Source organism: Diplotaxodon limnothrissa, linkage group LG20 (genome assembly GCF_057381915.1).
Source record: "Diplotaxodon limnothrissa isolate DT_005_m linkage group LG20, D_limnothrissa_male_GT1.1, whole genome shotgun sequence".
NCBI lineage: Eukaryota > Metazoa > Chordata > Actinopteri > Cichliformes > Cichlidae > Diplotaxodon > Diplotaxodon limnothrissa.
Genome location: NC_140615.1, coordinates 9,482,140 through 9,504,561, shown reverse-complemented (window position 1 = coordinate 9,504,561; position 22,422 = coordinate 9,482,140). Strand labels below are relative to the sequence as shown.

At 43.2% G+C, this 22,422-nt stretch overlaps 2 protein-coding genes across 3 annotated transcripts; both read left to right on the top strand.

The window, feature by feature from the left end:
- Positions 1 to 444: 444 nt before the first annotated feature.
- ifrd2 (interferon-related developmental regulator 2) lies at positions 445 to 9,465 on the top strand. 2 transcript variants are annotated; one of them, XM_085344128.1, is made up of 13 exons: positions 445 to 893; positions 1,478 to 1,534; positions 5,388 to 5,504; positions 5,689 to 5,773; positions 5,909 to 6,033; positions 6,241 to 6,398; positions 6,622 to 6,675; positions 6,796 to 6,974; positions 7,108 to 7,216; positions 7,324 to 7,458; positions 7,600 to 7,728; positions 8,547 to 8,639; positions 8,761 to 9,465. In XM_085344128.1, the coding sequence occupies exons 1-13, from the start codon at positions 851 to 853 to the stop codon at positions 8,839 to 8,841; spliced, it is 1,365 nt and encodes a 454-aa protein (XP_085200254.1). In that variant the 5' UTR covers positions 445 to 850; the 3' UTR covers positions 8,842 to 9,465. The 2 variants fall into 2 exon arrangements, with proteins under 2 accessions (XP_085200254.1, XP_085200255.1); XM_085344129.1 differs by lacking the exon at positions 1,478 to 1,534.
- A 1,118-nt stretch (positions 9,466 to 10,583) lies between these two features.
- apeh2 (acylaminoacyl-peptide hydrolase 2) lies at positions 10,584 to 18,506 on the top strand. The gene is made up of 21 exons (XM_085343940.1): positions 10,584 to 10,882; positions 12,051 to 12,186; positions 12,465 to 12,540; positions 12,624 to 12,699; positions 12,849 to 12,961; positions 13,074 to 13,208; positions 13,339 to 13,430; positions 13,617 to 13,654; positions 13,742 to 13,863; positions 13,965 to 14,025; positions 14,252 to 14,346; positions 14,533 to 14,584; positions 15,152 to 15,258; positions 15,392 to 15,524; positions 15,607 to 15,690; positions 15,799 to 15,879; positions 17,025 to 17,113; positions 17,321 to 17,514; positions 17,612 to 17,714; positions 18,037 to 18,143; positions 18,258 to 18,506. Exons 1-21 carry the CDS (start codon positions 10,765 to 10,767, stop codon positions 18,355 to 18,357), a joined length of 2,112 nt encoding a protein of 703 aa, XP_085200066.1. The 5' UTR covers positions 10,584 to 10,764; the 3' UTR covers positions 18,358 to 18,506.
- The last annotated feature ends 3,916 nt before the right edge of the window (positions 18,507 to 22,422 follow it).

Genomic DNA, 22,422 nt, shown 5'->3' with positions numbered 1-22,422 from the left:
GTTCCCCCACCTCAAGCTCTGTATCCTGTATTTATTGTTAGTGCCACCATCTCCAAATGTCAGGTCTCGATACTGTGTTGTGAATAATACCCAAATCAGATACAGTAAAAGATTTAAATTCAAGATTACATTGGTAAAATGTTCATCTCCAAGCATGAGTCTGGAGGGATGTAAATGTGTTTTCCCCAAATTCGACTCATGGCTCACACCTTTGAATCAATAAAACACGATTAAAGGCGAGCCGTTTGGTATGAAAACCCCAGAAATTCCAACTTCAGTTCAAAACAAATGCATGACTCAATTTATTTAATCATATCAAGTCCACAAAGGAACTTCATTTACGACGTGTGACGTTGGCTTTACACGTAACCGGAAAGGAGGGACTTTAACTGAACAAACCTGGCAACCCCGGCTGCCGGTTTTATCAGTAGCTACTGAGGGGAAGATGGTGGACTTGGCGACTACAGCGTGCTCAAAACTCCGTCCCAAACGCTTTGAAAAATACTTACCATCTCACCCTAATATTAGATATAGATTACCCGGGGAAAATCATAGATAATACACCGGGGCAGCTGCTAAAGACAGCCACTTTTCCGCCAACAGACAACTCTTTATTCATAGACTGAAGAAAGCGAAAAGTTACGGAACGTGGTGTTGGTTGGTGATCGTAACGGAGGCTAGCCAGCGATAACACGAAAGCAAGTGGCTTAAAAACCATCAACAACCCCCCTAACCCTTGTAAATACGAACAGGCTGCAGTTCCTGCTGTTTTCACGCCCGTCGTTCAAATCCTTGAGCTAGCTAACCTCAGCTAGCTTTGTTGTGAAACGGAGGATCAAAGCTGCTCGAAATGCCGCGGAATAAGACGGGGAAACGTGGCTCCGGTAAGCCGGGTAAGTAGCAATAGCAGCCATGCTAACTCGAGCTCAAGCAGGAATATAAGGGAATAGAAGTCTGAATACGGTTTGAACAGATCTAGCAGTACACTTGGAAGAAAGACTAGCAGTTTGAAGCAGGGGTATTTTTGCCATATGGAATAGACGCTAACAGACGGGCAGCCTGTTGCTTCCTAACTTTAGCATGCGAGTTGTTTTGGACCCTGTCGTGCACATCCATGTGGGTATAATCAGTGCTACAGCTTAGCAGTGCAGTCTGCATTTTCTTGGCGTTAATGCTAAAGTCAGTTTGACACTCTAATAAGCGCGAGGAGCGGTCCAGGAAAGCTTGATGCATTTTTTTAATAGCTGCAGACTTCTGCATTGAGAATTATTATTTAAGCTCATTTACATATGAATGCATCAATAAATGCAAAAAAAAGGTTGCAATACAGAAGTGAATGCCCGTTTTTCATGTTTTCTTCTCCATCATGGCCATTCTTGCATTACATTCACCTTCCCCTCCGTTCATGAACCTGTCCACTGCTCTTGCTCCAAATATACAATCTATTTCAACCATCCGTTCATTCCATCATGTCCAGGCTCTCTCCGTCAGGAGGTTCTTCAGCTGCAGCTGTCGACAAAGGCGTCACTCAAAGGTAACTCCTCTGATTCTTGACTCCCGACCCCAGCTTCTACATCTGGTTCTAACCTTGTCCAGAAGGTCTTGAACCTCATGATAGTGCATGCAGCAAATCAAACGACCATGTCGTTGTCGTCTATTCCAGCTGCACTCTTCCTTCTGCGTGCCTTGGCTGTTCACTTTAATAAGATGTAGCAGTTATATCTGAATGTTCTCATTCTTTGTGTGCACGTCTCACGTGAACACCATGCACTTGTCCTGGCTTTAAGGCAAGATTAAAAGATAGACATTACAGAAGTATGAATGTCATCTAATGACTTTGGACCTTTTCATCCACCCGTCCTGCTGCACTTACAGGTGTTTGGTTTATTTATTTTAAAAAAACTTTTCTTGTTTTATCACCATCTACTCTGATCTTGAACTGGAATTTTTCCTCTTCTTACCTGCACTAATACCATAAACAATTATTTGTTGCTTCCTGTGCGACTATGTCATGTGTAAGCAATGTCAGGTCAGCGTGACATTCTGGACGCTGAGTTAAAGTCACTGGTGACACATTGCTCTATGTGGCAATCCCTAACTTACTGTCACATGTTCCTTATTAACACATAATATAATCATGTTAATGTTTGAGCTTCCTTTGAAACCCAAAGCTTTCTGCAAACTTTAATGTACGGGATGGATGGACGGGGAGAATTTCAGTGTAAATTTTTGAAGTTGTTTAATTTATGCAGGATAACAGGATTTAAAGTTATGAGCCACAGTTCAGCAATAATCCCCAGCTGGTAGAAACATGGGGAAACCAAGTATTTTACATGCTGGTCCAAAGTGTAAGTGTGGCTAAAGGAAGAATCCCAGATTACAGAGGATAGGCTTAAGAAAAGAAGAAGGAGAACCAAAGCATTTCATTATCTTTGGGAAGAGGCCAACAGGGGCAGAAACAAGAATCACGTGTATTGTCAGTATTTAGCTTTATTCAGATAATTCAGTAGTACAGCGTTTTAAATAATCGACTTAAAAATAGTGCGAAGCTGACAATATGCAGATATAAATATCATTAAAATGACTTATTTGCCAGGGAAAAGGCAAGTACAGTGCTAACAGGATGGGGCCCAGGATACAACCTTGTGGAACACCTCATATTATTCAGTTGATGATGGATAATTGTGAGAAATGACTGACAAAGTCCTATGTGAGAGAGATACAAAGACAACCTTTTAAAGCTATCTTTAACCTCTCAAGCAATAAATGATTGTGAATGGAGACAGCACTGACAACCAGCAGTACCAGTAGAGAATACTTCTACATATTCCAGTAGAAACAGACTATTTAAACTCTAAAAACAGTAGTTTTTGTTATCGATGCAGATTTATGCATCGGTTTCCTGCAACACTCCGCGTGGTGTGGTATTTTAAGTTGAAGAATTTAGTTTTCCTTCAGGGTCTGTTTCTGGATGACTTCAAATAGGCCTTGCAGTTTTAGAACAAGCGCTGACGGTGAGAAAAATAGATGTCTGAATATTAGCTGTGCTGCTTGACTTCTCCAACTGTAGGGGTAGTGATCCATTCAGATGTTTAGCAAAGTGCCTGCAAGGAGAATGCAGGTTAATTTAGCCGTTGGAGTCCTATGTCCTCCATCTATAGCATGTGGGCTTTTTAAAAAGCTCCCACCTCCTCGGCTCGAATCTGTCAGCAGAGCCTTATTTCCAAGTGGCCGACCAACTGCTGGAGCCGTGTGAGTGACTGCTACATAAGCATAAAGTGGCAATGTGGAGAGGACACGTGAGTCCTGGCGGGGAGCTCACACTTCACTAACTGAGCTGTGTGTGGGCAGGCCTGCGTAGGAAGGTGTGGAGCTCTGTGTAACCAGTGAAGTGACCAGCAGTTCAAGGATGGTGACTGGGAAACTGCCGACTGATATTGGCCCACAGAGTGTGTTATCTCAGCTACCAACAGTATGTTTGCCTCGGGCCATTCTGTCAGAGTAATCAGAACATCACATAAGGAAAGCGCACTTCAAGGAACGCTGTTTCGATCATCGTCTTTTTTTCTGAATTTACATTTTTTCCTGTATTTCCTCATGTGTTGTTTCACAATTATTTAAAAGAAAAGAGTTATATGATTATTAACTATTAAGTAGAGAGCAGTTGTTGCTAGGAATCATGAACCGATTCTTGGTAGAGACATTTGGTGTAGTGGCAATAATACCTGCTACGCTCAAATATTAGGTGTAACAGTTGTTGCTCGTACTGTTTCCAGAGCCTTTAAATGATGGATAGGAATTAATCAGCAATTATGACAAAGGAATTAAGCAGTGCTTGGCTTGTGAATACAGGTAAGAAACTCTGTAAAGGAAAGGTAAAACTTAAGATCTGACAACAGTGGCTCAACAACTGAGTCCACTCCAGTCAAATGGCTGAACTTTAGCCTAGTTTACACTCTTTACTCTGAGGTCAAACATGGTCCTAGTTTCTTTTCATTTCTTTTTATCTGGGAAAACAGGTGGAAATAACTACAAGATATTGCAAAATGTGTCAACAAAGTTTGTGTATTTGCTGTGCTTTTGTGTTTGGTATTGAACAGAATGGAGTGATTTTCCTATTTCGAATTGCCCCAACACCGGTGACCTTTGGGCTACCCCAGCTGTCCTGTTTGACCTCGACACGAACACCTAAACACACGCATACTCGCGCACACACAGTCTGACCGTTCTGGATCCCACACACTGAATGAACGAATAAATGAAAACCACACTGGTCTTCAGTAATCCCAACAACAGTAGAAAGTCCTGAGCCAGCAGGAGTGTTAGCTTAGCTCGGCATGCCTCACTCTTAGCCCTTCTCATACACACACGACAGAGCTGTGTGGAAACAGAACATCTGGCGCTAATAAACAAATAAAAGATGACGGAGCATTACCTAACGGAAAATCCTTGAGTTATCTGGTGTTTGCTGTGGTTAGAGACTTCATAGTATCATGTTATCCTAATGGAGCACTTTTCTGTGGAACATTCGGCTTACTTGTCATTTAGTAGAATAGGAGGCTGCTTGGTGTGATGCACTTTTTCACTTTCCTTGTGTTTTGTTTATTTATTTTTTTATATTCCACTGCAGCATGTCATTACATTTTTGGCTCCTTTCTCTTGGTTTGTGTGTTGTTGTTATTTATTTGTTTTTAATTTAAAAAAAAAAAAAAAGATTCCTAATATGCAGCAGATGTAAGGTGGTCTTAAAAAACCGAGCATAAAAGAAAAATGCTTGAAAACATTTTTTTTTCTTTGCTATACCATGTGCATACAAATGAAGCGATTCTGACCACTAAAGTCAGACTAAAATATTTAGCATTGAATTTTTTTGTTCCACTGAATCTAACACCGTTCTGGTGTTTGTGCGAGTTTGGCTGCTTTCTGGTGTTTATGGAAAAGTCGAAGAATTACGCAGCTTTTTTCAACTATCACAGATGTGTTTGGGTTTGTTTTTTTTCCTGTTAGTTTGGTAAGCTTCACACTAAGAGGAAGTTGTGCTAACAGGTAATATAAGTGATGGGTTACTCAACACGTCCTGCTGCCTTGGTAAATGGCAGAACAGGTTTCAGTTTTACTGTAATGTTTTTTTTGCATATGATTGGAAGTGAGCTGCTTATAGTGACATAAGAGGGCCTCAGTGTCATCCAGATCTTCTTTAATCATATAATAATTGGGAGCGCTAATCAAAAGGTTTGGGCTAACTTCTGTTGTGTTTTATAACAAAAAGAAAAAAGGACTTATGTTAGACATTAAAGCATCAGTGTATACAGTTTCCATCCATCTTCTTCCAAATATAAATCCTTTTGCTCTGCTGTTTTTTCTTATTTTATCTTTTCCGTCTCCAGGTGCTAAAAATGGAGTAAAGGGAGAGGCGGCAGCCAGCGATGATGAGCTGACGTCGGACGTTCTCAGCCACTACAGCAGTGCCAGCGAGAGCACCTCGGTGGTGGAAGAGGGCACGGGTAAATACACTACACAATTCATTCCCTCTGCATGTGCATTCAGTCTGGGTTAGGACCATTATTTCCTAATTGATTTGCCACTAAACGATCTGTGTATCTGTGGCCGGAGTCTCCAGTCAAAACTTCAAACAGTTGCCTTTTAATGCAGTCGTATCAGTTTTCTGTGTTGTTTGATCTGACACAGGAAGTGAGCAGGTGGATGAGCAAACTGCCCAGGAAGAAACGGAAGACAAACTCAAACTGTGTATAGACAACCTGACTGATAAGAGGTGAGAAACATTTTTTTTATTTTTTAAATCAATCAAGAAGTGTCAAGAAAGAAAAATGAGCATGCAATGGCATTATTAACTGCAAAAAAAATGGCTTCAACACCTTTTGTTGTTGTTTTCTTCCTCATGTCTTAGTGCAAAGACTCGTCTAGCTGCTCTTGAGTCGTTGCGACAGGCCTTCTCCTCCAGAGTGCTGTACGACTTCCTGACAGAGAGGCGCCTCACCATCAGTGACTGCCTGGAAAGGAGCCTCAGAAAAGGTAATGCAAAACAACACGAATGGGTCTGGATTGTTTCAGTTAATCTTGCTTTCTGTTAACCTGTTGATGCCACTTTGTAGAAATTCAAAAGATTTATGAAAACTGTGTTTGTTTGGTTTTTGTTTGGTTTTTTTAAATGGAACGAAAGCGTGAGAATGATTTAAAAACTGCAGGTACTGATGAAACTTTTTCTCCTCGTGTGTCCAGGCAGCGGGGAGGAGAAGGCGGCGTCGGCCACGGTTTTTGCTCTGCTCTGCATTCAGCTGGGGGGCGGAGACGAGGCGGAGGAGGGCTTCAAAATGCTTCGCCCGCCTCTCACGGCCACCTTGAGTGACAGCAGTGCCAGCATAGCAGCTCGCCAGAGTGTGAGTAATCACATGAAATTTGTGAACGTTAATGCAGATCTGGATTTAGGATGGCCTATTCGGAGGGGGGAGGGGTGTTTTTTATTTTCTGCTTAAATGTTATCTGCATGATTTAGATTCTAACCAAGCCCAGATTGTGTTAGGATCACACATGAAGTGTCGCTGTCTGTCCTCAGATGCTTGTGTGTTAGTTTGACCGTTGTTACATCTGTGTCCCCGTTAGTGTGCCAGGACTCTGGGGATGTGCTGCTATGTCTCATCTGCTGAAGATGGAGAGGTGAGAACACTTTGTAGCTTATCAGTTTAATTCTAAGAAGCATAAGCTGGATGTTTTCAGAGTAAAAGAAAAAGACTTAAATAACTTATGCTGTTATGCATTGATGTTACCTCCTCACAGGACTTAATCAAGTCATTGGCTCTTCTGGAGAGTGTGTTCATGTCTTCGTACCCTAATGGAGAGGGAGTTCTGCCCACACCAAAACCTGGAAGTGCAGGTCTGCACACTGCTGCCCTGCAGGCCTGGTCACTGCTGGTCACCATCTGTCCCACTTCTAGACTGACTGTGCTGCTCAGCCAGTGAGTAAAACAACCTTCTTATGGCATCTTCTGTTATGACTGGCAACTGACTTTAGTTTTAAACTGAGAGGCGACAGCAGTAGTATCTAGCAGTGTAGCTAATTGGTAATCGTATGCCTCTTTCTTGCTGTAGTCACCTCCCTAAACTACAGGCGTGTCTTCAGAGCAGCGATGTGAACTACAGAATCGCAGTAGGAGAGACCATCGCCCTGCTGGTGGAGCTGGGGCGAGAGATAGACGAGGTACACACCTGAACAATAAGAACAGACAAGTACACTCACTTACAGGCGTATAGGTTTAAACGTCTCCTGTGTTAGTGCACTACATATTTGCGTGTGAATGTCTGCAGGAGTTTGAGGTGGAGGACGGTGAAAGTCTGTGTGAATGCCTGAAGAGTTTGGCCACAGACGGCAACAAGCACAGAGCCAAGAACGACAGAAGGAAACAACGCTCCATCTTCAGAGAGGTGCTGCATTACATAGAGGTATGTTATCTCATGTTGAAGCCGTGTAAAGACTGACAAATGTTTTTAGGTGCCCGATGTTCTGTTTTAAGTTGCTGAGTAGCTTTCTTCAACATCGCTTTACCCACATCTGAGCTTCTCACTTCTCATTTCTTTCTCCAGAACGAGGACTTCACAGAAGAGAAAATCAGGTTTGGAGTGGAGAACGTTTACATTGACAGCTGGGTGAGGAGAAGGATCTACGACGCCTTCAAAGAGATCCTCGAGTCTGGAGTCAGAGACCATCTGCAGGTGAGGAAACGGAACAAAATGCCTTCGTCTTTATCATTGATCACCAGAGTGGGCTTGTTTTCATACAGCCTCATTTACTGCCGCTGCTCGGTGCTTTCTGTCTCTTCAGTCTTGTCTTCTGTCATATCTTGCACCGACTGCAGAAAACAAAAACCTGAAGTTGAGTGGGAAGACTGGTACTGGCTGCTCAGCCAGCAGGCTGCGAGGATACCAAATGTAATTTTGTGTGGAGGATATGCCAGTCGGCACACAATGAGCACACCTACACACGAGCCGCTTGTGTGGGCAAATCCCACTGCCTCTGTTAGGTTTATTTAGGGCAAATAAGCTATGAAATGATGCACAAACACTCTGAACTAAATGATCCAATGTTTAAAGTGACGCCTCTACTGAAAAAATCCACTAGAATGAGATACTATACCTTTAAGAAGGCATGACGTGGTACTTAATTTAGTAAGTTTAATGTTTTGTTGTTTTGTTTTTTTTAACTGGATTTTTTAAGATGCCTTTTGTATGTACCCTCCACTTGTGGTACAGGTGAGAGTTGCATATAAGTGGGACTTGTCAAGTGAAAGGTTGCTGGTTTGATTCCAGCTAGAGATACAAATCCCAGGAAGGGCATCCGGCATAAAACTGCCAAATCAAACAGGCGGAGCTCCCCGCTCTCACGACTCCTTGTAGCAAGGGAGCTGCCAAAAATAGCTTTGTTTATGGAATAAAACATACATTTATTGCCCATCCTCCTGCATCGCAGTCTGCATAGCATAAATGCAACAAAGGAAAATCGGTTTTATCGTCTAATTTTTGTTTTGGTGCAGTTCAACCAACTACTGAGAGACATCTTTGGCCTTGGCCCACCACTCATCCTGGACGCTGCGGTCAAAGGCAACAAGATCTCACGGTTTGAGAAGGTAACAGCAGCTTCTGCTGAAACAATCTGACCTCTGCCTTTGAGTATTTTCTTTAAAAATGTAGCGTTTGAAATGACCGGTGTGTGATTACGACCTTGCTTTTATTTTTTGGCTTAAACAGCATCTTTTCAACTCGGCTGCCTTCAAAGCCAGAACTAAACAGAGGAACAAGGTCCGGGACAAACGTGCCGATGTCATGTAAGAGCACGGCCACAATGAAGAAACCGAGGAACTCCTTTCATGGATACAACGTGATGCCTTCAGCTCTTCGCAAGCATACACTCAGCAAACAGGGTTATTTTTGTTTGTTTGTTCGTTTTTTTGCCACTTGTGCTCTTCACATGCAGTGTCATTCTCCAAATTTAAGGCGGCCAGCGTTTATTCTCAGTTTGCGGAGGACAGGTCCCGATGTACTTTCAAATCAGGCGCCGGCTTTGCTGCCATAGCGTTTCTGATTCTCCACAGTGAACATGAGCTGTGAAACAAAGCAGAACTTCCTTTCAGTGGGATTATAACGACTCAATTCAGTGCAAATACAGAGGAAAAGGTAAAATCTCACTTACAGAGTCACACTCAGTTCAATCTGTTTTCCTGTCATCTGACCGGTGAGGCAGGTATTTTACATTTTGATACCTATGGTCCCATTTAATATCTTAACCTATCCAATAATGAACTGATGTTAAAAGAGCCAAGGACGTATTCTGGAAAAACACTGCCTCGCTACATTTCAGCTGCCAAACCAGAAACTAACTTTACAAACAATGCAACCTAAAGGAAAATGTGTGTGGTGTTTTGTGGGGGGGTGTGTTTTATTGGAAATTCATTCAATCATGACAATTGAAAATTAAAAAGGAAAAAAAGGGGGGGGAAAAAATCAAATAAGAGGTAATATTGTCATGTTTGTATTCATATTTTTTTTGGAGTTGTATTTCATTTTAACCATTTATAGTGAAGAATTGTATTTTAATAATAATTTATTAAAGGGGACATAATGTGTGTGGTTTTTTAAGACTTAAAAAAATACTACAACTTGTTTACAGACAGAATTATTGGATAAAGATGGTAAAATGAATCTGCTGCCTCTTTTTTTTTTTTTTTTTTTCCCTTGTATTTTTGTTGCAGGTTGGTGACTCATACCATCTATCCATGTGTATGTACTGTAGATAAAGTGAAGATTGGGGTTTATGGAGATATGTGTTTATAAAATGTTGGCTGATAACATACACACCACTAATCAAAGCTGCTGATGAGTGAGCAGTTTGGGTTTCTAAAGGGTCAAAGCCAACAGGTTTGACCCCTCACCCTGGATAAAAGTTATGATCTCACCAAACTCTTATCGGTGCTTCTTGACAAAAGTTTGAATAAAGAGAATTTAAGCACTCTGTTTTCTCCTAAGTTCATAAAGTTACATCAGAAAGGAGGTCTAGTTTCTGCCCGGAAACATGATATTTAGCGGATTTAAGTGTTAGTGTGAGCACAGGTGCTTTACATGAAAATCCTAAAATATGTGAAATTATTGTAATTTAAGCTCGAATTACCTTTAAGAATAATTTTCCAAGCTCCAAGCATAGTAATTGTACAGTGTAGTTTGGCCAAGTTTAGTCTGTGTTTTCAGAAAGAAAACACCTCATTAATCATGAGACAGATTTCACGCTGCCAAAATCCCTATTTATATATCACCGTGGACAGCGAGTAACCACTAAAAAAATAATGTTTTTAAAAAGTATGTCCTGGTCACTTTAGTTTTAAAAAATTCTTCGCACTTTCATTCAGACTGTAAATGTTTCAACGGATCTCTGCTGCCTCTCTGTGGTCATTTCCCTCAACTACACCCCCCCCCCCAACCTGAGCCAAGTGGTATCGCCCATTCATGAATTCAACATGGAGTCGCTGGTGCAGCGAAAATCATTCTTCTGACATGTTGAGCTGCAGTCAAAGAAGCGATATACAAACGCTAACAGAGCTGTGTGGAGGTATTCGTGAGTCGAGCTGCAGTGAGCCTCAGACTTCATATAGTTTTAACATTTAATGCACGATGTATGACCGTGCAGCGGACTGCAGCGACTGTTGAAGTTTCAGGGTTTAAGGCTTGACAGGAACTACGAGTGAACCACGACAGGCTCTGATGGAGCCCAGACAAATCACCGGGGTGTACGGAGAGGTGAGCGGCCTGCCTGCGCCTGTTTCAGCCCATGTGAGAGAAGAGCAGCTCCAGGAGCCCCGGATATACACGGTGACAGCAGGTGAGCGCTCCCCCTCCCTCCCCATGTGTGCACAGATGATGATGATGGTCATTATTTATTTATTACCACCCGGCTTCCCACTGTCAGCTAATTTATGTTCACTGCATGGATAGTTCATGAAAAAACAAACTGAAAACCTGCTCAGTACTGACCCCAAAATGTAGAGTGGGAGAAAGGGGGAATAAAATGCACCCAGCTGAAACTTCTTTAAGTAAAATACACGATTTATTATTAGTACATATGCTTCATAGTAGGAAGTGCTTTCCATTTAGGGTCCTTTTAAATTTAGTGTGCACTTAAAGTTGATCCTAGCCATCTACATTCAAGAATACTTCCTTTTCAGCAGCAGTTGTTCATAAGTAAGTACATAAGTGAGTGACTATGAGGTGATTAATACCCACGTGATCGCTTGGTCAGTAGGTCTTGGATATGACCTGATATCTTAGTCTGATGATCTAGTGGAGTAACTACTGGGACGTCGTGCCATGGTTGTATGAAGCTGTTAATTTGCACCTTAATGTGACAGTTTATGGAGTTGTTTTGGGGATTGGGGGGAGTTATTTTTTTAAACACTCAGTCCAGTAGTTGTCCAATCCAGCTCACACTCTCCTCATGTTAACTGGAATCAACAAGCAAGATTAAAAGAGCTCCTCACTACTTGCTTTCATTTCAGCATAAGCAATCAGAAGATGTTTCCATGTGGAGGGCCGTTTTTGTTTGCTTTTTTGTGAGAGCCTGCCGTTTGAGTACAAGAGCAGTGACCTTGTCTTAAGGGTTTAAAAGGCTTTGCAGCGTAAACCCGTCTGTGTCGGGGGAATTCCATTCAGCCTCTACGTTACTGGTTCATTTTAAACGGGATTGTGAAGCTGAGGGATCGACGCTCGAGTCAGCTTTAACTCTGCAAGGAGAGCCAGCAACCCCCACCGTCCATCTCACAGGGGAGAAAAGCTATCGGAGAAAATAGTGCAACCATGAATAATAATTTAACTGGATCATTAAAATAACAAGTGAAGAAAATGAGCAAATATTTTGGTTTAATCTGACGGGGGAACACTATCTTTTATTATATTAACATTTTCTTGCCAGGATGTCATGCAGACACATATGGCTTTTTCTCTGTTCTGTGACAAGTAATAAACTTTTCTATGTTCACTGTGTCCATGTGCAGAGTGGAGTCAGAGCGAACTGGTCCGATGCTCCAGACTCCGATACTTGCAGGAGTTCAGGCTGATCTCGGAGAGCAACACTCACAAGAGCATCAGGACTGTTCTTCCACCAGGACCGTGTGTGTCTGTGTCCGGAGAGTGAGTTGGGCCATAATTTAATAGTAATAATAATGGCACATTTTCTAATGTAAAATCTTAATTGGTTGGCAAAAAACAGTGCCTGAAAATTTCTACTGACTTGATCTCAGGTGGTTTTACTTGTCCGCCTGCTGCTGTGATGTACGAGTGCACCACAGGGTGTCTCAGAAAGCTGGAAATCCACTGAGTGTGGTTGAGGTGCAGTAGAGAAGCAGTGGGATCCCTCTGTCTGCATCAAATTTTGGAGTCAGTTTTTCTTTGTCTTTTATTTTTTTTAGGTTGTTGAGTGGATTCTCTCCCATTCGAGGCCTGAGAGCTGTTATCAGAGAGACAAGCGGTCACCAGCTCCTCGAGGTAAGAAAAACGGGACGCTTCATTTTGTAATGTCTGCGTTCGCGCATCTTAACAGGCTGCTGTTTACGGTCGTGTCTGTTTAGATATGGAACTGCCACGGCCTCAGAAAATGCCTCAACCTGACTGCTCTTAACAAACATGGCCGAGTGTATGATGACGGTGAGATGAAATCCTGACGTATCGCCACCAGAAACCGATAAGAATCAAGGACACGGTCTCATCACCGTGCTGCCATATTGTTCTGCATCCATTTACGTCTGTATTTTTAAAACAAACAAACACTTATTCTCACATGTGTTTATTTTCAGCCCAGTTTGGCTGCCTGTCGTGGTCAGCGTGTGAGAACAAACTGCTGTACGTAGCGGAGAGAAGCAAGAACGCATCAGCCGAAACGCAAGATGGGGGACACGCGTGGAGAAAGGTATGATGCAAACATATGTTCGTGCTGTTTTGCTAACCTTACAGCAGAGTGTTTGAGTGCCGGACTCTTGTTCTGTTTTTTTGGGGGGACGTGGGTTCCGATGCCCAATCAGGACAGGAGTTTGTACTGTGAAGATTGGGGGGAGGCCCTGACCAATAGGAGCGAGCCGGCAATTTGTGTGGTGGATTTGGAGATCGGCACGGCCAGCGTGTTGGAGGGCGTTCCGCCTGATGTTTCACCTGGACAGGTGAGGATGCAGAAGTTTACGGCACTGAACCTTAAATGTTCAAACACCTTATTCTGTAAGTAACTTTCATACAAACTAACAGGAGGATGTTTTTTTCTCTCTCTGTACATTTGCGTGTTTTTATCTCCAGGCTCTGTGGGCTCCCGGCAGTCAGGCAGTGTTTTTCATTGGCTGGTACCACGAACCCTTCAGACTCGGACTGAAGTTCTGCTCCAACCGCAGGTTAGAGAGCTGCTTTAAATGCGCTTACAGAAACAGCAAAATGACACTGAAACTTGTGAATGTTTTCAGACACTATGAAAAGAAAATGTAGCTAGTTTGACTGAAGCAAATACACGATTTCTGTATACATATACATTTAAAATGTACTTCTTCACTTTATGTCTCTGATGGTCTAAACTCTTTCAGGTCAGCCTTGTTCAAGATTGATCTGTGTGGACATTGTGGTGAGAGCATTCTCTTTGTCTGTTTGTTAATATATTAAAGTTGTGCCCCCACTTTGCTCAGCTAGCCCCTCTCGTCTTCCAAACCAGAACGTCTGTCGGGGGAAAACCTTTCAGTGTCTAATCCCAGGCTAAGTCCTGATGGGTCCACGCTGATCTACCTGCAGGGTGCAGTGTTTGGTCCTCACAACCAGTGCCTCAGTCTGCAGCAGGTGCTGTATGTGTGCTCATGTATGTGGTGTTTTTGTGCATGTCTGTGTGTTCTTTCTCTTAATGGCTGACTGCGGACTGACTCATGGATCATCCTCCACAGCTGGATCTGGAAAGCGGGGAGACATCTACGCTGCTGGATGTTGTCAGCAGGCCACAGGCTGGTACGTTACAGTTCCTGAAGGTGCCAAAAGAGAGGCTCGTGTCAGTTTCAATTAGAATTTTGTAACTATGATGGATGAGTTTTTCAAAATTCAGATTTGAAGAACTGTAAATTCTCACAGTAAGAGATTAATGCATCAAGAGAACTTAAGTGTTACTTGTGATTGCTCGTAAAGATTGAGGAGCTCGGTGGAGAGTTGAACTCCTCTGCACGTCTTTCTGTTCCAGGTGAGTTTGCAGGCATGTATGAAGCGCTGCCGTCCTGCTGCTGGTCTGCAGACAGCCAGAGAGTAATGTTCAGCAGCGCCTGCAGGAACTGGAAGGTAACAAACACATTTCTCTGGCACAACCTGGTATAACTGAAACAACTCCTATTTTTTTGTCTATAACATGTTGTGTTCGTGACACACACACACACACACACACACACACACACACACACACACACACACACACACACACACACACACACACTTCTCCATGGCTCATTTTGCGTTTCTCTCTTTCAGGGTCTCTTCCTAGTTGACAGAAGATCAAAGATAGTCACCTCCCTCTCTGATAGTAAGAGTCCGTCCTCTCCTCCACCTCTATCACCACCACCACCACCTCCTCCTCCTCCTCTTTCCCTCCTGTCCTCATCTCCATCACTTCTTTTCCCTCCTCCTCCTTCTCCCCTCTTTCCTCTGCTCCCCCCTTCCCCTTTCCCATGTTGGGCTTCCTGTCCTCTCCCATCTCCTCTTTTCCCTCCTCCAGACGATTCCCCCTCTGTTTCTCATTCATCATCTCCTGTTTCTCCGACTCCTCCTTCCCCTTTTCTTCCACCTCCGCCTTCTCCTTTTCTTCCGGTTCCAGTTCCTCCTCTGCCTCATGAATCTCCCCTTCCTCCTCCACTTCCTTCTGATTCTCTTTCTGAACCTCCCCCTCCTCCTCCTCCACTGTTTAATCTTCACCAGGACGACAAGGGAGAACAGAAAGGTATGACAAGACCAAAAAAAAGAACAGCACATCTTACCTCTCTAAGGGTTGACCTTTCTCTCTGTTTGTTTCACCCCTGTCAAGAGCCTGTGTGTTTATTCTTCATCTCTTCTTTCACCCTCTTCACCTCCGTCTTTGTTTCCTCCTCTTCAGACCTCTCGGATTCTTCTTCCCAACTTTATGGCAGCTGGAAACTGCTGACAGTCCAGAGAGACCTGATGGTGGTCTGCTGCTCCAGCCCGAACACCCCTCCCACTCTGGTCGGACAAACCACAACGCCACATGTGAACACAAACATGCAATTCATGTGTGAATGTTTTCAGTTATTTAAAATGATTTAATATGTTTCTGTTTATCTGCCTCTTGTTTCCACGGGGATGGACGTGCATGCAGAGGGTGGGGTTTGTCCCGCGTGCAGGTGAGGCCGTGTCTTGGCAAACTCTGCAGGAGCCCCTCATGACCTTTGACTTCAACTGGAAAGTTCTAGATGTGACTCTTCCATCGGACGAGGAGAACGCAAACTACCGTGAGCTTTCAGTTTCTCCTTCAGTAGACGTGTTTTGAGTTTCAGCTCCATTGTCCTCTTACTTCCTCTCTGTCTTATACAGCTGGCTTAGACTTTGGTGCAGTCTTGGTTAAACCATCTCGTCCCCTTGGTGAAACCAGGACACCTCTTGTGGTCTTCATCCATGGTCTGTATTCATGTCCCTACTTGTTATGCCGTGTTATTGCCTTTTTTCTGTCTACTGTGTGAGTGATTTATTAAATCGTTTTCCTGTTATTGCTGTTTGCACCACTAGGGGGCCCTCACTCTCAGTTCCCTGCAGAGTGGAACAGCACCACAGCTGGGCTGGCTAAACTCGGCTTTGCTGTCCTCATGGGTGAGATACATGTGCTGCGTAGATTTTGTCAGGCTCTCATGCCGTGCACACAAGTTTAACATTTTGGAAAATGAGGTGGATTTAATTTAATTTAAGGTAAAGATTCAAAACTGGATTAGCTTGTTGTCTTCAGAGAGTTATAAATACAGCAAACGGTATATTTGTTTCTTTTTTGGTTTATTCAGTTAATAGTAATAATTAAACAGACCATAAAAAGTACACATGTGAAACAATGGAGTAAAGGCTCTGATTCGCTACCCATTTTCTGCTGCTTATCTGAGTCCAGCTCTCAGGGGTAATAGTCTAATCATAGAACCCCAGACCTCCCTCTCCCCAGCCACCTCCTTCAGGGACATTGAGATGTTTGAAAGCCAGCCAAGAGATAATCTTTCCAGTGTGTCCTGGGTCTTTCCCAGAGCTGCCTTCTTGTAGGACATGCCTGAAATACCACTCTTATGCAAGGGCCAGGAGCCCTCCTAATCAGTTGCCTGAACTACCACAGCTTTCCCTTTCAATGTGGAGGAGCAGCAACTTTACTCTGAGTCCCTCTTCAGTGACTCCTCACCCTGTCTCGTGAGAGCCCAGCAACCCTTTGAAGGAAGTTAATTTTTGCAGCTTGTATCTGTGATCTCATTATTTCAGTCACTACCCAGAGGCTCGTGACCATAGGCGAAGTCAAAGCTTTGTCTTCACACCAGTCAGTCGGTCGGTGTCCTGCTCCACTCTATCATCACTCATAAACAGGACCCTGACATACTTAAACTCCTCCACTTGGGTCAGTACCCTGTCCCTGACCCGGAGTCGACACACCTTTTTTTTGTCAGCTGAGAACCGCGGCCCAAGTGTGTCTCTGATTCTTTTTATTCTAAATATGAACCATTTTAAAAAAAAAATACATATATATACATAAATACACGATCATCCCACCATTACCAGATACATTATGTCATCTTGGTTTTTTTTAATAAAAGAAAGAAAATACAGAAACTTAATATCTTCTGGTGAACAAGCAAATCAGTCGCCATCTACAACAACTACAAGCCTTTCAGGGTTAATATTATTAATATTGATATTGTTAGTATTTCTTTAACATTTCAGTTTTGATTTTGCGGTTTTTCCCTCTCTAATTTTGTGTCTCTACCCAGTGAACTACAGGGGATCCACGGGGTTCGGCCAGCACAGCATTTTGTCACTGATCGGTCAGATTGGGAGCCAGGATGTAAAAGATGTGCAGGTATGTCCTTTTTGTTTTTTCTGCTCCCAAATCCAGGAAAGAGTGTCAGCAACAAATCCTGCCAGTGACGCAGTTTGTCAGAATTACAAAAACATAATTATTTTTCCCATATTTGACCATATCTGCACATGTAGCTCTATCACTTACACAGTCACCCCTGCAGATGTAAGGAAATGATCTGTCCTGGCTTCCTTGTCTTTCACCCAGAGGGCTGTGCTTACTGCGCTGGAGCGTGACCCGAACCTCGACCCCGATCGCTTGGCTGCAATAGGTGGTTCTCACGGTGGTTTCCTGGCCTGTCACCTGCTCGGTCAGTATCCTGAGTCCTACAGAGTGTGCGCAGCCAGGAACCCTGTCATTAATGCTGCTACTCTATTGGGAACCAGTGATATAGTGGACTGGTGAGGCAGATATGCATCGACAGATCAGAGCTTTTGTTCTGCTGAATCAGATCAAATCCACTTCATACGTGAATGCTTTCTGTCACCCCATCTCCAGGCGTTACACCAGTGCTGGGTTTCACTACTCGTACGACCAGATACCCACTGCTGAGGCCCTGGCTGCTATGTTACAGAAGTCACCCATCGCACATGCCGCCAAGGTCAAACACAAACACAAAAATCCCATGTGATAACCTTAATGAAACGACCAGAAGCGATAGCTACAAAGCTGCTTTAATAAGGAAATCTTCTTTAGACCCCTCTAGAGCTCACAATGCTGATTAAATCCCAGACTCTACAATGACGAGACAAAGGTGCCTCAGAGATGATGTTACCGCTCTTATACTCTCAGTTGTGTCTCTAAAAACTAAGCCCGCCCTGTGAAAGTTCAGTCGTTGCAATTGTAAACACAGGACTTTTTTATAGTGATGTTTTTTGAGTCAAAAATGTGGGTAAAGAAATGTGCTGTGTGACAATGTGCAGATCAAGGCTCCGGTGCTGCTGATGCTGGGAGGCAGAGACAGGAGGGTGTCTCCACACCAGGGGATGGAGCTTTATAAAGCACTGAAGAGCCGAGGTTCACCTGTCAGGTACGACGGGGCACAACAAACTACATAAAGACAATCTGACAGTGTGAGCCCTGCCACACTGGTTTTACTCATATTCAACTCAGTCATTCCTGTCATTTATTTCTTTAAAATCAGGTTGCTGTGGTTTCCTGAAGATGGACATTCTCTGTCCAGAGTGGACACACAGGTTGACTGCTTCCTCAACACAGCGCTGTGGCTGCACCAGCATCTCTGACCACGCACACACACACGTACGCACGCACAGCCACGAGGCCGTTTTTGTTGGTTTTTTTTGCTTCAGCTCGACGCTCTGAGAAAAGTGGTAGAAATCTGGTTTTTGATCAAAGCTGAGAATCTTAAACATCGCAGACTTTTTAATAACTAAACAACGCTTTTTAAGGTAAAGTTAAAAAAAATAAAAGCATGAAATAAAGAACATTTTTACAATGCAGCAATCATGTGTGCATGTCTTGTTTGTTTTATCATACATCACTTTATCTAAGCCAGGGGTGTCAAACATAAGGCCCAGAGGCCAGAATGGGCCCGGTAAAGAGTTCAATACGGCCCACTGGCGAGTGTATAGATTGTGACGTTTTAAACTGTATTTTCATATTTTTTACAACTTTTTCTATTGAAAGAAATGTCTGTTTCTACACTAGATAGAAAAAATGTATATTTTTTTTATTGGAAAACTTTTTCTGTAATTTTATGCACTGGTCCGGCCCACCTCAGGACCAGTGACTCTATGTGGTCACTTCCCAGTCCAGGCGGGCAAAGATCTACCAGCACACATGGGGCATGTAATTTAAGGAACTATCCAGCAGATGGCGGTCTCTTCATATTGTAGCCATAGACATCAGCTGGCTATGCATGTGTCGGTTCAGATGCATGAGATTAGCCAACTTAAATGAGTAGCCATCAAACAGGTGGTTGTAATCACATCTGCTGCTTTCAAGTTAACACAGAAATAAATGAAAAGTGGAAAAACTGAAAAATCAAAGCAAACCAGGACTCCAAGTGTCATTTGAGTCTTTGTAAGCACACAGACCCGCTGCAGAGCTGCAAACCACCTGAAACTTAAGCTGGAGCCTTTAAATGAGACTCTCAAGCAGCTTCCTCATGTGGCTGCCTGAACAAATAGTCTACTGTAATGCTGACCTTTAAGCACAGGCAAAGAGATAAAGCAACTCCGGGAAAGAAACGTGTTTAGATTTAATGGTGATGAACTCTGCAGGAAAGAAATCCTAGATATCTGGTAAAAAAGATGGTTGTTTAACTTGTCTTTAATCCATTTTGCACTAGGCTGGAATTTCCCTTATTTCTGGGGTGCTTCAATCATGACTTCCCCACAAACACCGGAGTGTTTAATATAAAGCTGTAATTTTCCACTCGCAAACCTTGCACTTGGCTAAGAGGTGTGCTGAAACAGTGGCTGAGGAAAGCAGAGCCAGTTTGTCAGTACTTTGGTGGCCTTGTCGATAGCGGCCTTGAACAGTACCACCGCTTCATTTCCCAGACAACACAAGTGGACATTCCTACAGCTGATAGTACTGACAAATGAAATTCACAGATGCACATTTGGAAAGATTAAGTGGTGAGATGAGACGCCGAGGTGGGCGATGTCTTCCAGAGGTCTCACGCTGGTGTCCCAGACACGGTGGCGGAGATAATTGGCCTCCCCACCAACACTTTGCTCCTGTGGCCTTGACTGCAGCAGCTGCCGCCTGATGAAGTCACTGCCACGTGGGTGTTGGGTGGGGTCACCAATTCTGAGTGAAAGACGGAGGTTGCGTTGATGAGGAAGTGACAAATGAAGACGAGGAGTGAGACAGAAGCGAGCCGGTGTTCGAGACAATGAATGAGCCAGATAGAAGGGAGAAGTTCCTCTCAGCGGTATTTGCTGTGTGGGCTGGGGCTCAGAGGTGAAGCATTGTTGAAAGCTGGAGACAGGGAAAAGACTCATGCTCATGCTGGGTGAATGTAGGAGGTAGACAGACAAAGAGAGGGAAGAGTGAAAGTGTGTTGTCCGACACTGGTGGACAAAGAGCCTTTGGTGTTTGGTTCATTCTGGTGCTTCCCCGCTGCAGCTGGCTGCAGGACAAGTAAAGTAAAAGAGAACAGCAGAGGACGATGGAAACGAGCAAGGGAATCAATCTGGCAGTGTTGCAAGTGCATCCTCTGGAGAGCATGAGCAACAAATGTAGTGTGTCCTTAAAATCTGAGTGAGCTGAAGGAGTAGAAGACAAAAGAAAAAGATAGATGTCCTAAATCACTATCTTTAGCTGATGAACAGTATCTGAAAGACATGTCCTTAAGAAATAGAAGAAAATCAAGTAAAGATCCGACACAGGACCTGAGAGATACACTTGGCCTTTCACTTGATCAGTTTGAAGCCTCATTAGAAATTGCCTCAGTGGAACGTGGCTCCCAGTCAGCCATTCTTAGAAATCAACAAGCCTGGAGAACTATTCCTGAACAGTAGAAATTACAAGGAAGAAAGGACAAGAAAGCTCAGCTAAGAGAGATCAGGCTGTGTGAAGAATAAAGGTGGTCATATCAAGCGCTCATTTTTAAGCTCATTTTTGCAGAATATGCTTTTTATGTGTTTGAATGTTTCAACAATATTTATTTAAATTTTCCAAACAAAAAGTAAAGAAGTGAGGACGGGATCAATACTTTTGCACAGCACTGTACACATACTTACATACACATGCCAGAGGAAACAGGCCTAAATAACTCTTTCACTGCTGCGGTTTAGAAGCCCCGTATATTTTCAAATCCACATAATAAAACAAAAACTGCAAACTGTGTTAAAGGTGAATGAGATGGCATTTGATGTCGACGGGCTTTGAATTTGTCTCACTTTTCTTCTGGCTGCAAAAGTTTGTTCCAACATTCATTTCCTAGTCATCAAATGTAAAACAATGGATTCACAAGGTGAGTAAGTTTAATTCTCAGCCGCAACCTTTCAACATCTGTTGCTCTTCCACTTTAGAGTGGGAATTTCCCATCTCCTCACCCACACCCTTCAGCCATGGCCTTCACCTGTGGACACTGGTTGTGTGCCAGGGTGTTACGTGTGCATTGCTGAAAAGAGCCAGTACAAAAAAATTGGTCCTTTTACTGTCTAACTTTAAACAAATTAATAAAATGCATCCCAGGCCTTTTATTCCTTAGCATACTTACAGTACGTCCCTCAGCATAGTCCTTAGTCCCTGTTATTTCCTTTGTCTTGTTGTTTTTTAGCATGAAAGAGCGATTGTGTGCACACACAGTGTTCATTCAGGAGCCTATTAAAACGGGCCTTAAAGAGGGGAAGCAGCATTTTACCATCTCCCTTTTGATTCACCCTTTGACTGTAAAAGGCTGTTTGAACAGGAAGAGCCCCAGTCACTAAAGCAGAGACCTTCCATTGTGTTAGCGCTACGTGGATTGCAACCTTTCACTTTTATTTTTTTGGTGTCATTCCTTTTCTGTCATGTGAGCTTTGTTTAGAGCTGTTGAGTCACAACAGAGCCGTTTTGTTTCTGGGATTCATGAAGGGATAGCTTTGGGTTTGTCATCGATACAAAACAAGCTGTGCCATTGTCTGTAGAGTCTGGGAGGTAAGGTGTCTTGGCGGTTATGTGGGCACAGTAAGTACTTTTGGGGTCTGCTTCTTGTTTGCTTTCGGATCAGTGTGTTTATGCGAGCTGACAAAGTGTTTCTGTTTGTCTAAAAAGGGATCTTTTGGATCATTTTTCCATATATGTGCCAGTGCATTAAAGACCCAAGTGTAATTATACCTGTTTCCAAAGCAAATCAGTTGTTTTTTCTTGATTCCAGGATGATGATCTGTCTTGGTCTAAGAAATTTCCCCAAATTGAATTAACAGCAACATGAGGAAATCATTTGGTGTGTTGTAAGAAAATAAGGTTTTTAGAATTTAATGATGGGCAATAAAACCTGAGATAAAGAGCTTCTAAGTGTTGAGCCATTCTGAACAGCTAATACATTTCTCCCCACTCTGAGTGAGCAGTAAATCTACATCTACTGTATTATCAAAGTCTCCAGCAGATCATGGGAATATTCCCCCTTTAGCTGTGGGAGCTGTCTGGACTCCATCATACACAAACCTCTTTTCATCTCTCCTCCTCCAACCATTTGGCTCGGCTCCATCTTTCTTTTGTCACATTTATCTTTCTTCTTATTCCCATGCTGCATCCTAAGCCACTTTTGTACCAGTGCCATGCAGGATAATAGCAAGGGTGGGTAGGTGGGAGGGGGCTCGCTGTTATCCTGAGAACAACTTACACCAAAG